Raw genomic sequence first — 17,859 nt, 5'->3', positions numbered from 1 at the left:
TAAGTAAACAGCTCTACATAGGACTTTGGGTAAATGCAAAATTTAACTAATTACCTTCTCTGTTTTCCTTATCATCATTCATTTTAATGCAAGAGGTGCATTCTAGACTTTCTCAAGATTTTATCAGAATCATTAAAATAATATCTTCTGCAGTTGCTCAAGAAGATATATGCCAGAGACTGAGTCACAAGTTGCACCAGCATTTATAAAACCATCCTTTTATCTGCTGCACTCGTTTATGCTTAAGAAAGACAGTGGCAATTTAAAATAGATTTTAACATATTCTGATCCATCATTCTATATATCAGACACCTATAAGACTCAAATCGAACAACAGATATACTACAATATTTCCTAAAAATATTCTGCCATTAAAATACTTCAAAAACAAAAAACTTGGGACTTAGTGGTTTAGAAAAAACCTTGCTGGTCCTGGTACAGCAGCCTGTGCTAAAGTCCTTGCCTTGTAGGTGCTGAGATCCCATGTGGGCACTGGTTCATATCCTGGCTGTTCCACTTCCCATCCTTCCCATCCAGCTCCCTGCCGGTGGCCTGGGAAAGCAGTCAAGGATGGCCCAAAGCTTGGGACTCTGCCCCCACGTGGGAGACCTGAAAGAAGCTCCTGGCTTCAGATTGGCTCAGCCTAGCTATTGCGGCCACTTGGGGAGTGAACCAGCGGATGAAAATTCTTTCTCTCTGTCTGTCCTTCACTGTGTAAATCTGACTTTGTAATAAAAATAAATAGATAACTTTTAAAGATGAAGGAAAAGAAAAAGCCTTGTCATTTGATAAGCTTGTCTTGCCTTTGTTAAGTGATGGCATTATTATTATTATTTTTTAAGTAAATGCTTCGGATAACTTCATGCCTGTTATAGTCTTCACATATTTAGACCCCTAACTACACATAATGTCTTAGAAACATCATTTTAACAAAATAGACATCAGTTACCCCAAACCTGAACTTAATTTTAGTTATGGCCATCTGCCTCATTTTCCAGATTTTTTTTTTCCACATTGAGGACCCCTTTGGGGAAAACTCTTCACAGACCATAGCAATACTGTTAACAGTTACTCAGTAAAAATCACCATCCCAAACCAAGCAAACCAAACAAGGGAAGCCTGGAGATTTACTTACCAATTACAGGGTTGCTGTTTCTGTGAGCTGGTTTAGGTGGAGGGATGGGAGGCTGCTTGGTGGAGACTGGGTGAGTAAGGTTTGGGGTGCTAGTAGTGTTGGTGCTGGTGGGAGCAGAAGTCAGAGTCCTGGGTGCTGGGCAAGGGGTAATGAAGGCATTAGCAGTCTTTGCCAGACCTGTGGCAGCTGTGGTGGCAGCAGGTGTTGCATTGATGGAAGAGGTGGAAGTGGAAGAGATGGACCTTGCCATGCTGCCCGAAGAGGCATTCTTTGCTTGTCCTTCATTTCCTTCATAGGAAGAAGACAAGGGTCTTTTGGGGGGAAATAAAGGCTGTTTGGGTACACTCTCAGGAACACACTCTCCTTCAGAATTAGACCAGCTTCCGGTTGAGCCTGTGTAAAACAGATGGTGATTTAAAAACAAAGAATAAACAAGTGAGATTGGAAAAGCTAACACATCTATGAAAATTAGTCAATGCCATCAATGATTTATAGGTTAATTTAAAAGGTGGAGTTCTCAGTTTTTGCATCTTTTTTTTTTCTTAAAACATTTATTTATTTATTGGAAAGTTAGATATACAGAGAGGAGGAGAGACAGAGAGGAAGATGTTCCATCTGATGATTCACTCCCCAAGTTAGCACAACGGCTGATGCTATGCCGATCCGAAGCCAGGATCTAGGGACCATTTCCAGGTCTCCCACACGGGTGCCGGGTCCCAAGGCTTTGGGCCGTCTTCAACTGCCTTCCCTGGCCACAAGCAGGGAGCTGGATGGGAAGCGGGGCTGCTGGGATCAGAACCGGCGACCATAAGGGATCCTGGCGCACTCAAGGTGAGGACTTTAGCCGCTGGGCCACGTTGCCAGGCCCAGTTTTTCCACCTTTAACACACTTGAGGAATGTCAGTAAGAGAATCTTGGGAAGAGAGGCTTTTCATGGCAGCGATTTTACACAAAAAAGCCATGCTGCTGAAGGAGGCGCAGCAAAATGCCTTGGATGGAATCCAGTGCTAAGACGCCTGTGTCCCGTTGGAGCTTCTACCTCCAGCTCCTGTGACTGCAGATGCTAAGAGACAGCAGTGAAGGCTCAAGTAACCGAGGTCCTGCTACCTACACAGGACACACAGTTTGCGTTCCTGGATCCCAACTCGCCTGGCCAGGTCCCAGCCACTGAGAATATCTGGGAAATGAAGCAGTGCAATGCATGGGAATTCTCTGTGTCTCTCATAAAAATACATTTAAAAAAATCTTTGGGGGCCTGGCGGCGTGGCCTAGCAGCTGAAGTCCTCACCTTGAACACCCTGGGATCCCATATGGGCACTGGTTCTAATCCCGGCAGCTGCACTTCCCATCCACCTCCCTGCTTGTGGCCTGGGAAAGCAGTCGAGGACGGCCCAAAGCTGTGGGACCCTGTACCCGTGTGGGATACCAGGAAGAAGTTCCTGGATCCTGGCTTCGAATCGGCATAGCATCGGCCATTGTGCTCACTTGGGGAGTGAATCATCGGATGGAAGATCTTCCTCTCTGTCTCTCCTCCTCTCTGTATATCTGACTTTCCAATAAATGAATAAATCTTTTTTTAAAAAAAATCTTTGGGTGGAGGAGGAGCATGTGCAAACTGAGAAAGTCCTGCAAGAATCTGCTATTCAGCATAATTTTCTTTCCAGAAGATCACAAATTTAGATATCTTATGAATGCATAAATGACAGAGGGTAAAATGCCACTTAAAGCTGAAGGAAGTTAAGGAATCCTTAAATGAAAATGCAAATTCCTTCACATTTTATTTAACCCTGTTCTATGAAAGTCCGTGAGACAAATGAGAATGATTAGTTCATGTCTCTTAAGCTGAAGTAATCCAGTTTCTTACCAAGTCGCTTCTTCGGATCCTCTTCGGGAACAGCTTTCCGAAGACTTGCTATGCCTGCTGGCTCTTCCTCTATTTGGACTGGACTAGAGGATCCAGTGCTCCCTAGGGGGGTGGTATGGCCATTCTTTAATGTGGCATAATTTGGCTTTCCGGGATCCTCAGCACCTGTTAGAGGGAAGAAGTAGCAAAGTGATGGAATCAATGTGGTCAGGCAGGGAGAGGGACCAGTGATTTATCATCTTTTTATGCCTTTGCTCTGTCATTCTGTTTCAGCTGCTTTGAATCTAGACTTTCAGATCTAAATAATTCCTTTTTGCAATAAACATCTGACTGTCAATTATGTGGGAAATACTTTTCTATTATGAATATGGCAAATGAATAGAATTGTTACACAAAAGAAATTATAGTGCTAAATGTAAAGGGCTATAAAATGAAGTGTTATGGCTAGAAGAAGGAAAAATCATTCATTTGGGTATGGGAATGAATTCAGGAAAGCTCCACTGAAGGTGTTATCTGAACTGGCTCTGGAGGAAGCAGAGCCTGGCACACTGTGAAAGGTAATTCAGGAAAAAGAGATAGCATATATAAAAGTCTGGGATTATTCAACATGTTTCTGGGGAAGGTACTGGTTATTAGTTCTGACTGTTGCAGCCATTTGGGGAGTGAACCAAGAGGTGGAAGATGTTTCTCTCTGTGACTCTACCTTTCCAATTAAAAAAAAAAAAGGTCCTCACATTAAACTGGTAGTGAATGTCGAAATATCAAAACATGATGCTTGGACAATTAAAGTAGGGTAACAGTAGGAACATGGGGACAAATTTGTTCAAAAACAGAAATTGCAAATAGTACAGCAGTTGACACAATCCAGAGGAAGTTAAAGCAGAGAAATGTTCCAAGAATCCTTCATTAATCACCTCTCAATCTTACATTAAACCATAGAGGTGGGCCTGGTGCGTGGTAGGCTTGTGGCTAAATCCTTGCCTTGCATGTGCTGGGATCCCATATGGGCGCCGGTTTGCATCCTGGCTGCTCCACTTCCCATCCAGCTCCCTGCTTGTGGCCTGGGAAAGCAGTGGAGGATGGTCCAAAGCCTTGGGACCTTGCATCGTTGTGGGAGACCTTGAGGAAGTTCTGGGCTCCTAGCTTTGGATCAGCTCAGCTCCAGCCATTGCGGTTACTTAGGAAGTGAACCGGTGGATGGAAGAGCTTTCTTTCTCTCCTTTTTGTCAACTTACTTTCCAATGAAAACAAATAAATCAATAGTAATAAATAGGAAAAAATATCCAAATACTTACACTGAACCAAAGATGAAGAGGAAGTGCACAGAGACAAGCACGTGGCACTCATGAAACTCACCTTGCTCAGGGTCTTCCAGCAGAACCCCTCTTTTAACCAGCTCTTCTCTGGGTTTGCGCATAGATATTTTCCGTTCTAGAACTAACATTAAATTGTAAAACAGCACTCAGAAACTTGGCAGATAAAAGTTAACATTAAACAGCATTCTAACTCCGTGAGTAAAAGAAATAAAGTAGCTCAGGTTTCTGTTCTTAGGAATGAAAATATAGGGAAATGAATTTCAAAGTTAAAAACATTTATTCATAGTCAAAAACACTAGCTTTACATAACTGTAGCTTAATTGAGATTGTAATAATTTGGAATTTATGGATGAACTGTGAGTTAATGGGAAATGGGCAGAGCAGAAATGAAGAAGGACCTTAGGTTTGCTACAGTTCAGAGTTCACCCACTATTCACTAGTTAACTTTAATCCAATCAAAACACAAATCTGAGAAGGAAGCTATAAAATATAAGGCTCACTGAATGATCACTTGGTGCTTTAATTAAATTTCCTCCCCTAATACAATTACAGAAGCTTGGGAGAAGAATGAAAAGGGTATTTCTGAAATACAAAACTCTTAAAGCAAGAACCCATATTGAAATCTTAGTATCTCACCTTCTGATGTCTCTTTGAATTTATCACTACTTTTTTTTTTCCTCCATTTCCAGGGTTTGAAGATTTTGCCAAAGCCTGAGAACTTGCTTTTCCTTTTGGTGGGAGGCGTTGTGTCCCCAGCTTCCAAACTGCCCATGACCATGCCGGGATCTGCAGCGGTCTGGCCGGCTTCTTCTGTTGCATGGAGAGAGTCAGAGAGGGAAGACAGAAACTAGTTTATTCTTTCTGCATAACCTCCACTGGGCCCACCCCTCTTCCTGTGGTAGTTGGAAAGGGTCAGAGCACTGGTCATCATGCAGACAGACTCCTTGACATCACATGGACACCACACATCAAAATCCCTGACAAATACATCCCTAAGGATGAAAAGGAACCAAACCAAGCTGACGTCATCTTAAGACAAAAATTCACTGACATAACCAGAACCAGCTCAACACCTTTTGGAGGCGCACACACTCACACAACATGGAAGTCTTCCTAATGTGCATGAGATTAGCCATCATTAAAGCAGCAAACACTACCATTAGTGAGCGAATCATTATTATCTGCTAAACATTGCTTCTCCCTGCCTTTCCCAGGTCATAAATAGTTCAAATAGAAATAAATTAAAAAGTATAGATATAAATAGCTCAAGTATTAACACCTTCCTTGTATTTGTTTATTAGATTATTTTCTCCCTTCACAAAAAGGACCCTAGGAAGTTTTGCAGCACTAGGAAGTATTGAAATGGGATCCAAGGCACTAGAATGAGTACTTTAAACGGAGGAAATTGTTCTGGGCAAAGTAGAGGTGAGATTCCCGACAATCCTGAAATTAAGAACTGGACACAAAACCTAACTAACATAACACATGTGCAGGACTGAAATGCAAGGCCAAGAGGCTCTCACAAAGATCACACATGCAGGGCTCAGTGAGTTAGTTTTAATGGCAAAAAAAAGGAGCAGCCAGGGCAGGCCAAGAATAATAACACAAGAAAAAGCAGGAAGACAACAACAACAACAACAAAAAAGCAGGAAGGCAACACAATACAGCTTTGCACTCCACCTACTGTCCCAGGATTCTCTGGAGGAGTCTAGAGGGGAAGAAAAAAAGAGTTATGTGGAACAGCCATCCTGGAGCTACAGTGCGACTTCTTGTTCACAGAAATGCATGAAGGAATACATAATACAGTTCACAGCAGAAACAAGCAATGCCTTTGGGGAGGAGGAATAAGAGGCAGGTAATAAGAGCAGGCGTCGCAGCTCACTAGGTTAAACCATCCTTTGCAAACACCAGCATTCCACAGCAGAGCAACAATCTGAGTTCTGGCTGCTAATGGAAGCAGCAGAGGATGACACAAGCCTTGTGGGAGACGAGATGTGGCTATCTGAGGAGTTAACCAATGGTGGAAGATCCCCGCTCCCTCACGTGTGTGTCACTGCTTCCAAATAAAGAAATAGATACATTCTTTTGGGCAGCACTGTGGCATATGGGAGTGCCTGGTTTGAGTTCGAACAAGCTTCCTGCTGAGACACCTAGGAGGCAGTGACTGAGGCCCAAGTATCTCTGTTTCAGCCACTCAGATGGGAGACCTGGATAGAATGTCTGGCCTAGTTCTGGTTCTTGCAGCCATTTGGGGAATAAACCAGCTGGACAGACAATTACTCTCTCTGTCTCGTCCCTTCTAGCACTCTGCCTTTCAAATAAATCATAGAAGAAAATATTAATATTATAGATATATTTTAATTGGGGAATTATCTAAAGAACAAGGTCTTTTTTTTTTTTTTTTAAAGAAAACAGTGCCAATGTCACCCTTTTTTCAGTGGACAAATGGAAGCCCTAGACTTTCTTTTGGCAAAACCACTGAAAGAAAAAAAAAAAAAGGCTACATTGATATAATTCTAATTATTAGAATAATCATGGTGATAAGTGCTGAGTTGATGAGCTTGCTATGTACAAAGTAAGTTCCAGATTACTACTAAATGTGATAGCTTGTGTGACTGGACACAATCATTCTTAGTTCACATGCCTCATTCTAGGATCTCAACTATTTTAATTCTTTATATGAAATACACCAGAATTTCTGGACCATATTTCTATTTTTCATTATTTTAAAACACAGATTTCTTTACTCTAGAGGCAAAGAGAGAGAGATGGAGATGGCAAGAAAGAGATCTTCCATCTGCTGGTTCACTCTCCAAATGGTCACAAAAGCAGGGACTGGGCCAAGCTAAAGCTATGGACCTGGAAGCATGTCTGGTCTCCCATGTGGGTGGCAGCAGCCCAAGTACTTCAGCTAAATCTGCTGTTTTTCCAGGCACATCAGCAGGGAGCTGGAGCAGAAACAGAACTGCTGGAACTTAAACTGTGCTGATAGGGGATGCCAGCATTGCAGACATCAGCAAAATCCACTCCTCCACAATGCCACAGCCTGGGCCATATTTTCACAGGTTAGCTGTCAAAGACATCACAACTTCTGTCATTTGCCCTCACTTGTGTCATGGTATGGAACCCAGGAGCAGCACTGGGTCAAGCACATGGCATTACTTTTAAGAGTTTGTGCTTTGGGGCCCAGCGGCGTGGCCTAGTGGCTAAAGTCCTCGCCTTGAACATGCCGGGATCCCACATGGACACCGATTCTAATCCCGGCAGCTCCACTTCCCATCCAGCTCTCTGCTTGTGACCTGGGAAAGCAGTCGAGGACGGCCCAAAGCTTTGAGATCCTGCACCAACGTAGGAGACCCAGAAGAGGTTCCTGGCTCCCGGCTTAGGATCAGCGCAGCACCGGCCGTTGCAGTCACTTGGGGAGAGAATCATTGACAGAAGATCTTCCTCTGTCTCTCCTCCTCTCTGTATATCTGACTTTCCAATAAATAAATAAATCTTAAAAAAAGTTTGTGCTTTGATTAAAATGATATCCTGTCAATTATGGAATCTCAATGAGAACTGAAGAACTGATAACATACTACTTAACATAAGTTAATGGTAAGGCTTACAAAGACCAAGGTAACCTCAGAAATTAGCTAAGTCACAGAGGCTATTTGTTCTTAATAGCATTACTTGAGAATATAGGAGGGACTGAAACGTAATTTATTTTAATTTTTAAAAAGATTTATTTATTTTTTATTGGAAACTCAGATTTACAGAGAGGAGAAGAGAGAGAAAGATCTTCCATTCAATGGTTCACTACCCAAGTGGCCACAATGGTCAGAGCTATGCTGAGCTGAAGCCAGGAGCCAGGAGCCTCTTCTGGGTCACCTAAGCAGGTGCAGGGTCCCAAGGCTTTGGGTTGTCCTCCACTGCTTTACCAGGCCACAAGCAGGGAGCTGGAGGGGAGGTGGAACAGCCCTGATAGGAACTGGCACCATCATCGGATACTGGCAGATGCAAGGTGAGGATGTTAGCCACTAGGCTACTGTGCTGGGCTGGGCTGGGCTGGGGACCGAAATGTTAAATGTCTAGCTAACCCACTTAGTGTGTATCCTAACACACCCAGAAATGTTACTATTGCTTGGAAGTAGCTGGAAAAATAAAATCCATATAAAAATTACGAACAGTATTAATGAAGTTGTATTAATGCAATGTGATATTTTTATAAAGAAAAATGGTCCCAAAGCTTTAGAAACAGATTGAGAAGTTTCTGTCTGTAAAGTCTTTAAGTCTTTTTTTTTTTTTTTACAAGATTTATTTATTTTTATTGCAAAGTCAGATATATACAGAGAGAAGGAGAGACAGAGAGAAATCTCTTCCTTCCAATGATTCACTCCCCAGGTGACTGCAACGGCCAGTGCTGAGCCCATCTGAAGCCAGGAGCCCAGATCCTTTTCGGGTCTCCCACACGAGTGCAGGCTTCCAAGGCTTTGGGCCGTCCTCAACTGCTTTCCCAGGTCACAAGCAGGGAGCTGGATGAGAAGCAGGGCTGCCGGGATTAGAACTGGCATTCACACGGGATCCTTGCACATTCAAGGTGAGGACTTCAGCTGTAAGGCCAAGGTGCTGGGCCCAAGCATCATCTTCCAATACAATGACTGAGTTCATTTCAACTTTAATATACCGAGCAATACATTTAGATGTCAACTTTTTCTTGATTCAATATGACAACACAAATCATGGCATTTTTCCTATATATTTGAGTTTGCCTACAAATGAACTCAAACAAAATCTGCTTCTCTTAGAAAGTACATTGTGCAAAGGGCAGGTGCTTGGAGTAATGGTTAACATCTACTTCTGTTTCCAGATTCCTGTTAGTGTACAGCCTGCAAAGCAGCAGCTGATGGCTAAATAGTCAAGTCCCTGATGCCAATAAGAGAGACCTGAGTAGAGCTCCTTGCTTTAGTCTGAACCAACCTCAGCTCTTGCACTCATTTGAGGAGTGAACCAGCAGATGGAAATCTCTGTCTCTGCCTTCTAAATAACAACAAATAAAAGTACAGGCATGTGTAAAGACGTACTTACAATAAAATCTACTTTTAAAATAGTCCGCTTTCTTAAGTCATTGAATAATAAACAGAGAGCAGTGACTTTGCTTCCTCACATCCCTAAGCAAGTGTGTTTGATGTTCAAGCTTATAACGCCTTCAAGGTGTAAACGTGCAACGGGGTTCAGTCACCCCAAGCCCTGCCCTAGCGCTTATCCTTAAATCCTTCATTCATATTCTTATATTTCTCACTCCTTTCCCTCCATGACGAAGTGTAAACTCACGGGGTTCTAAATCTGTCCAAATACTTGGAATCGGCCCAACTGCTTTTTAAAATATGTAATATTCAGGATGTAGAACCCTCAAATCTGTTTTCAAAAATCATTCCAAGTGATTCTTACAGTCACCGGGGTTGTTAAACTCAACTCTAGATTACCTGTAAACCTCATGAATGTTAAAACAGATGGAAGGAAACATTCTTTTAGAGAAAACTGCCATTCCAAGTCCCCCTACTCCTACTCAAGAAGGTATTCCTACAAAGGAACTGTGAAGTCCTCTCTGTTGCTTAGTTTTAAATAAAAAATAAATGAGAAAAATTTCAGTTAAATTTGTCTAGGTTTATGTTATGTTTCGTGTGCACTTGAGAAGCAGTGTATTGTGCAATTGCTGGGTGCAGCATGCTAAATATACCAATTAAGACAAACTAGCTAAATTGCATTATATAAAACACTAATATTCTTTGATTTGTTGTCTATATATCAGTTACTGAAAGAGATATGTTAACATCCAAACTAAGGAAACGGTCTTTTTTTTAAATTAGTTTTGCTTTGAAGCTGTTATTAAACATGTACAAAATTAGAAATACTACATCATCCTCCTTCTATGATTACAAAATTTCCTTCTATTGTTTCAGAGACAATTTTGTCTTGATTTTTCTACTTAGTTTGACACATATTATTTTTAAAAAATATTTATTTGAAAGGGAAAAATTTATACAGAGAGGGAGACACACAACATTCACAAAGAGAAAGAGAAAGAAAGAGAGAGGGAAAGCGAAAGAGAGAGAGAGAGAATCTTCCACAGCAATTTCACTTCCTAAATGGGATAACAAAGGCAGAGCTGGGATGTTGGGAGAATCTTCCAGAAGCCAGAAGTCAAGAGCTTCTTCCAAGTCTCCCCTGTGGTTGGCAGGGGCCCAAACAGTTGGCTCATCTTCAGCTGTTTTTCCAAGAATATTAGCAGGGAGCTGGACTGGAAATGGAACAGCTGGGACACAAACTGGTACCCATACGGGATACTCTTAACAGGATCCGGCTTTATCCTATACAACTTAATGCTGGCCAAGCAACTGTATTTTTTCCTTAAAGGTCTATTTATTTAATTATTATTTTAAAGATTCATTTATTTTTATTGAGGGGCAGATACACAGAGAGGAGGAGAGACAGAGAAGAAGATCTTCCATCTGATGGCTCACTCCCCAAACAGGTGCAACACCAGAGCTGAGCCAATCCGAAGTCAGAAGCCCCAAAGCTTTTCCGGGTCTCCCACATGGGCACAGAGTCCCAAGGCTTTGGGCCGTCTTTGACTGCTTTCCCAGGCCACAGGCAGGGAGCTGGATGCAAAGTGGAGCTGCTGGTATTAGAACTGGCACCATTATGGGATCCTGGCATGTTCAAGGCGAGGACTTTAGCTGCTATGCTATTGCACAGGGTCCCCACAGTAGTGTTTTAGAGTGTTTATTCAACCTACAGTTAACGTTTTGACTGGATAGTTACGTTTCAGTCTACTGTTTTGCTATTTAGTTTCTAGAAGTCTCCATTTGTTCTATGCATCATTCACTTACTACAAATCATGTTAATATTTGTTTCCTTGGCCCGGTGAGATATAGTGTTGCGGTTGAAGTCCTCGCCTTGTAAGTGCCAGAATCCCATATGAGCGTGAGTTCTAATCCTGGTAGCTCCACTTCTCATCCAGCTCCCTGCTCATGGCCAGGGAAAGCAGTAGAGGACGGCCCAAAGCTTTGGGACCCTACACCCGCCTGGGAGACCCAGAAGAAGCTCCAGGCTCCTGGCTTCAGATTGGCTCAGCTCTAGCTGTTGTGGCCACCAGGGGAGTGAATCATCAGATGGAACATCTTCCTCTCTGTCTCTCCTCCTCTCTGTATATCTGACTTTGCAATAAACATAAATAAATCTTAAAAAAAAATGTAAGATTTTTGTGTTATTAAAGAAACAAAACCAGCGCCCATACGGGATCCCGGTGCGTTCAAGGCGAGGACTTTAGCCACTAGGCCATGCTGCCGGACCCAAAAATCTTACATCTTAACTCTATCCTCTGTGCTGTGATCACATATTTCACTTCTGTATATATGTTAACAGTAGACCACAGAAAATGTTACTTTTAAGAAGCAATTTTCGGTTTTTTATATTTTCTATGTAATTTATTCTTCAGGTACTACCTCATTTCCTCCTAAAATTCTATGATCTCATTTAGGACAATTTAATTTGTTTATTATTTTTTTTAAAGATTTATTTTTATTTTTATTGGAAAGGCGGATATACAGAGAGGAAGATCTTCCGTCCAATGATTCACTCCCCAAGTGAGCGCAACGGTCGATGCTATGCCGATCTGAAGCCAGGAGCCTCTTCGGGTCTCCCACACGGGTGCAGGGTCCCAAAGCCTTGGGTCGTCTTTGACTGCTTTCCCGGGCCACAGGCGGGGAGCTGGATGGGAAGAGGGGCCGCTGGGATTAGAACTGGCGCCCATATGGGATCCCGGGCGTGCAAGGCGAGGACCTTAACCACTGCGCCACTGCACCAGGCCCTGTTTATTATTTTTTAAAGATTCATTTGTTTTTATTGGAAAGGGAGATTTACAGAGAGGAGAAATAGAAAGATCTTGGCAGTGAAAAACTGGGCAAACAGAGACTCTAAGATGGACTATGTCAATCAGTGGCTTCTGCAATGACTTCATCTTGCCTGGAGTGGTGAGACTGGCAGCAATTCAGAACTGTTGAACTATCAAAACAACTTGAGCAGGACCCTCGGAGCATGCCCCACATCGGGGACCTGGGATGGGTGGGAAGCTGGGTGGGGCTTCTCCCTTTAGCTCCCCTTTTTCCCCAGATACAGGGAAAAAAAGAGAGAATGTGGAAATAATAGTCTTACCCACTTTCCTGTAGCCCTTGAAAGTTTTTACCCTAATTAACTATGTAAAGATTGTCAAAAATAAAGAAAATAGGTAACAACAATAACAACAACAAAATAGATCTTCCATGCACTGCTTCACTCCCCAAGGGGCCACAATGGCCATACCTGAGCTGAGGGAGCTTCTTTTGGGTCTCCCACATGGGTGCAGGGTCTCAAGACTATGGGCCATCCTCGACTGTTCTCCCAGGTTACAAGCAGCTAGTTGGACAGGAAGTGGAGCAGCCTTGACACGAACTGACCCTCACATGGATTTCTGGTGCATGCAAGAGGAGATTTAGCCAACTAAGCCATCGCACTGGACCCAAGGATTATTTTATTTTCTGATTTTTTTTACATTTTTATTGGGTATGGTATTTTTAATTAGGAACCAGTTTTTCATTTTGTTAATTTTGGCACTTTCTATTTATTTATTTTTAAAACTTATTTTACTTGAAGGGCAGAGTAACAGAGACCTTCCAAATGCTGGCTCAGTCCATACAGGACTGTACCACCTGGGGACTCAGCTATGCTAAAGCCTGGAACCGTGTCTGGATCTCTCACTTTGCCCACCCTCTGCTGTCTCTCAGATGCATTAGCAGCGGGGTAGCTGGCTGGCTTCATCCTAGGCACTGTAATATACGACATGGGCATCCCAAGCTGTGGTTTGCCTCATTTCCTCACAATCCCTCCCTCTCCTACCAGTTTTGGCATTCATGTGTGCTATTTCATTGCCCCTCTCCACACGCTGTAGATTGCTTTTCTTTGTATGTTTCATTTTTCTTGCTTCCTATTTGTCTAAACTTTATGGGACAGAGCTAGCATTTAAAATCAAATCTTGGGCCAGGCGCGGTTGCCTATAGGCTAAAGTCCTCACCTTGCATGTGCCAGGAACCCATATGGGCACTGATTTGTGTCCCGGTTGTTCCATTTTCCTTCCAGCTCCCTGCTTGTGGCTGGGAAAGCAGTAGAGAATGGCCCATGTGGGAGACCCAGAAGAAGCTCCTAGCTCCTGGCTTTGGATCAGTTCAGCTTTGGCCATTGCGGCCACTTGAGAAGTGAAAGATTTGATGGGAAGATCTTTCTCTCTGTCTCTCCTTCTCTTTGTAAATCTGCCTTTACAACAATAACAATAATAATAATAAAAACAATTAAAAGGCATCTCTTGAACTTCAAAGTTGATGATTCTTTTGTTCATATTACCCTATATGTCCTTTCTTTACCTGGTTTCACAATAAAAGACTTTTTTTTTGGTAATACAATTTATGAAGCTGGCACTTATCTGATTTAATTCTCAACAATTTATGTGATTGGTATTAATTTCTATTTTATATAAAATTTAATAAATTATGCTAATTTATTAATTGTATTATACTTTAAAGGTGATACGTATATTACATGCATATACTACTCAATATAAAAATGAAAAGAGGGTACAGATTCTAAAATTAGGTTTCCTACTAAAGCTCTCTATGAGCAAATTTGTCATCTAGTTATAATTGTTTAAATTTTGTTAGGTACTTCATCAGTGCATTGTTCACTTTTTTTAAGAAGGAATTAATTTGTGCATAAAGTGGATGTAGCAAGGATTTAGACCGTTATTGTACACTATATTAACATGAGATTACTGCTTCTCCCTTTTTCATTAGTACAGTCAACCCGTACAAGGAGTCTGCATCATTCGGTACAGTATTTGTTAAAATCCTGTTCCAAGTTCAGGCAGATTCTTCATGCTGCTGCTAAGATACAAAGAATGACAGTGCCAAAGTACAGTTTAGGCACTTGTGGTGGAGGCCAGCCTGGGGCGGGGGTGGGGGGAACTCTGGAAACTCAACCTCCAGTCACCCAAGAGCAACACCTTAACTGATTTAATACAAAGCATTGACAAAGACCCATTCACTGTCTGCTTGGGTGACTGCTGAAACAAACAAATCCTAAATAAAGGGAGCACTGATGGATCAAGGACGTAAGAAAAAGGTCCCCAAAGAAGTAGAAAATCATAAAAACTGGATTTTACCCAAGGTCCTACAGGGGAAGGATGGAAACTTCAAGGAATTCAATCATAATGGAGAGGCACTCCTCCCTACTTAAGTCCAAATGTATTTTCAAACAGACAAAGTAACCAAAGTGGAAGATTAATACAATCCTTGGAAAGATCTATTCAAGGTTTGCCTACCAGGGGCAGGGAACTTTTCTTCTGCCAAGGGCTATTTGGATATTTATAACATCAGTTGTGGGTTATACAAAATTACCAACTTGAAAATTAGGCCTAAGGCTCCGCTGGCAGAGCAGGATCTGATGCTTCTGGAGGCCTTACATGGCCCATGGGTCAGATGCCCCCGGTCTTGGAAAACCAAATTATGGGGAGGCTTTCGCACAGGAATAGTCTCATTATCAAATTCTATTTTGATGCATATTCCTTTTGTTTCTTTATTTTCACTTTTATTTTAAAGGCAGAGACACAAAGACTTTTCCATCTGCTGGTTTCATCCTCAAATTCCCCCACAGGCTGGGACTTACCCTGGTTGAGTCTAAGGGCCTAAAACTCAGTCTGGATCTCAGGTAAATAAGGACTGGAAGTGTTTGAGTCACAATGTGCTCCTCCCAGAGTGCACATTAGTGAGAAGCTGAAATCTCAAGTAGAGATGGGACTCAAACCCAGGCTCTCTGATAAGAGATGCAGGGGCCTCATTAGTGGTGCCAAACACCTGCCCCTACACTATTATATAGTTGTTATTATAACCAGAATGGTGTCCAGGGCCATATGTATGCTTCTTAATATATTATTTACAATTCTGAATTCAGACCTGGTGGTTAAGACACCACCTGAGACACCTGCATCCCATGTCAGAGTACCTGAGTTTGAGTCCCAGCTCCACTCCTGAGTCTAGCTTCCTGTCAGTGCACACCCTGGAGACAGGAAGTGATGGCTTCAGTTTTTTGGTTCCTATCACCCAGATTGAGTTCCAGGCTCCTGGATGTAGCTTGGCTCCACCTCAGCTGTTACAGGCACTTGGGAAACACATCTGTAGATGGAATGATCTATCTCTGTGGGCCTATCTCTTTGTCTTCTTCAGCCCCCGCCCCTGCACCCACCCCGCCAGATAAATAAGTACAATTGTAAAAATCATATAATTATTCCTCAAATTTGTTTAATACTCATTTTAAAAATGGCTGAGAAGATGAGTGTGAACCTAGCACAATGGCTCAATGGGCTAATCCTCCCCCGTCAAGTGTCAGGATCCCATATGGCTGTGGGTCCTGTACCAAGTTGTGGTTCGTCCATTTCCTGTCTAGCTCCCTGCTGTGGCATGGGAGGACAGTGGAGGATGACCCAAAGCCTTGGGACCTTGCACACACATGGGAGACATGGAGGAAGGTGCTGGTTCCTTGCTTCGGATCAGCTCAGTTCCGGCCATTGCGGCCACTTGGGTAGTGAATCAGAAAAATAGAAAAATCTTTGTCTTTCCTTCTCTATAAATCTGCTATTCCAATAAAAATAAGTCCTTTTTTTCTTTTTTTTTTTTAAAGAAAGTTGAGCATTAAGTTTATAAATTTGTACCTCAACTTCTGTTCACAATATCTGATTTCATGATCGGTTCCCTCATATTTCAACTTGACAGAATATAGGTTTTAAGTAACATTTGGATATTCCACCACTTTTACTTAAAGTAGTCATTTAAAAGGGGTCTAGGAATCTGCTTTTTGTTAGTACCAAGAAAAGATAGTTTTCCAGGAATAATATGTAGAATGCAGGCTATAGTTTTAATGCCATGTGGCTCACAAGGACCAGAACTGGGGACGGGCCAGGCTGCACAAGGTAGCAGTACCTGTAGGCTTATGTGAGGGGTGGGTGTGGTGGCAGGTTGGGCTGAGCTGTGCTGAGCTAAACTGCAGCACCTATGGGTATGCATGAAGAGCCAGGCTGGGCTTGGCTAGGCCATAGCAGAACCTGGCATATGAAAAAATCCCAAAACCGGGGCTGGAGGCAGGCCTGGTGGGGGTCATTGGGCTCTGCATCCGTTGGTTTATGTGAGGACCAGGTTTGTGGTGGGCTGGCCAAGCTGGGTTGCAGCACCTGTCAGTTTACATGAGATACGGTAGAACTAGCCAACAGGTGCCTCCACTGGTATGTGCGTTGGCTGGTGAAGGTGACAGACAACGCTTGATCCTGCACTCAATGGTGTACACAAGAGTCAAGTTTGAAGTCACCCTAGGTGAGGTTTCTTTTCTTTTCTTTTCAAAGCATTATTTTATTATTTGTACTGGAAATGCAGATCTACAGAGAGGAGATAACAGAGACAAAGATCCTGCATCCACTGGTTCAAACCTGAAGTGGCCACGATGACCAGAACTGAGTTGATCTGAGGCCAAGTAGCAGGAGTTTCTTCTGGGTCCCCCACACAGGTCCTCTACTGCATATCCTGGCCACAAGCAGGGAGTTGGATAGGAAGTGGAGCAGCCGGGACATGAACCAGCACCCATATGGGATCCCAGAACATGCAAGGCAAGGATATAGAAACTGAGCCATTGCGCATAGGCGAGGTTTCTTGGGGGATTCCCCAACTAGAACATTGGACACAGACCCTGACTACCATGAAAAAAATCACAGGATGTGTGCTCCAATCTTCAAGTGCCATGTGTCAGGACTGGGTCTCCTGAGTCGCTGATGCTTGTGCAGAGAACAGCATGTCCAGATGCACACAGGGACACGATGCCCAGCTGTTCTACATCAGGAGGTGATGTCAAATGCCTTGTCAGCAGATGGAAAGTAGAACAAATTGGATGATTTTCCTTGTCAAGCTTTATACCATATTCCTGCACCTGGGGATGCACTAAGATGGACTTCGTCAACCAACAGATCTTAGAAAGATTTTTCTCAACCTTGGAGTAACAAAACCAGCAACTTCTCAGAACCATCAAAACCACTCAAGTAACACCTTCAGAACACTATTCCCACACTGAGGTCACTAAGGTGACCATCCCCTATCCCCAGCTGTTGGTACAATTTGATACAAGGAGCAGCCACTTCCCTTCCACCCCCAAGGACACAGGAGAAAAAAAAAAAAAAAGACTGAAATGTATGTCCCACCCACCCTCCTGTAAACCTGACTCTCCCTATCCAAATCAGAGGCCCACATGGGCGTGCATCCCTCTCCACTCTGTAAACAATATTAAAGAAAAAATAACTATGTGCTCAAAGAAAATATCTTTTCTTTGAGTCATGCAGGTACAGGTCACTGGGCAGGCATGTCACAGAGTAGTGAGGCTTGGTGTTTTCTGGAGGGGGTGGAGGTTGGGAAAAGGAAGATAAGGGACCAAATTAC

The 17,859-nt window shown here is 42.8% G+C and overlaps 1 protein-coding gene across 1 annotated transcript in view; it reads right to left on the bottom strand.

Moving 5' to 3' along the window:
• PHACTR4 (phosphatase and actin regulator 4) overlaps positions 1-17,859 on the bottom strand; it is a 49,488-nt gene that overhangs the window by 23,033 nt on the left and 8,596 nt on the right. Inside the window, exons 2-5 of the mRNA XM_040979705.1 lie at positions 4,952-5,125; positions 4,356-4,436; positions 3,000-3,164; positions 1,136-1,528 (exon numbers count right to left, since the gene is read on the bottom strand). Of these exons, the coding sequence (XP_040835639.1) occupies positions 1,136-1,528; positions 3,000-3,164; positions 4,356-4,436; positions 4,952-5,125 (813 nt within the window). The remainder of the gene's footprint in view (positions 1-1,135; positions 1,529-2,999; positions 3,165-4,355; positions 4,437-4,951; positions 5,126-17,859) is intronic.

This window comes from Ochotona curzoniae, unplaced genomic scaffold (genome assembly GCF_017591425.1).
Source record: "Ochotona curzoniae isolate NIBS_2020 unplaced genomic scaffold, NIBS_Ocur_1.0 contig_3255, whole genome shotgun sequence".
NCBI classification, from domain to species: Eukaryota; Metazoa; Chordata; class Mammalia; order Lagomorpha; family Ochotonidae; genus Ochotona; species Ochotona curzoniae.
Note: the sequence above shows the minus strand (reverse complement) of the source record. Positions and strands in the feature narration are given on the sequence as shown.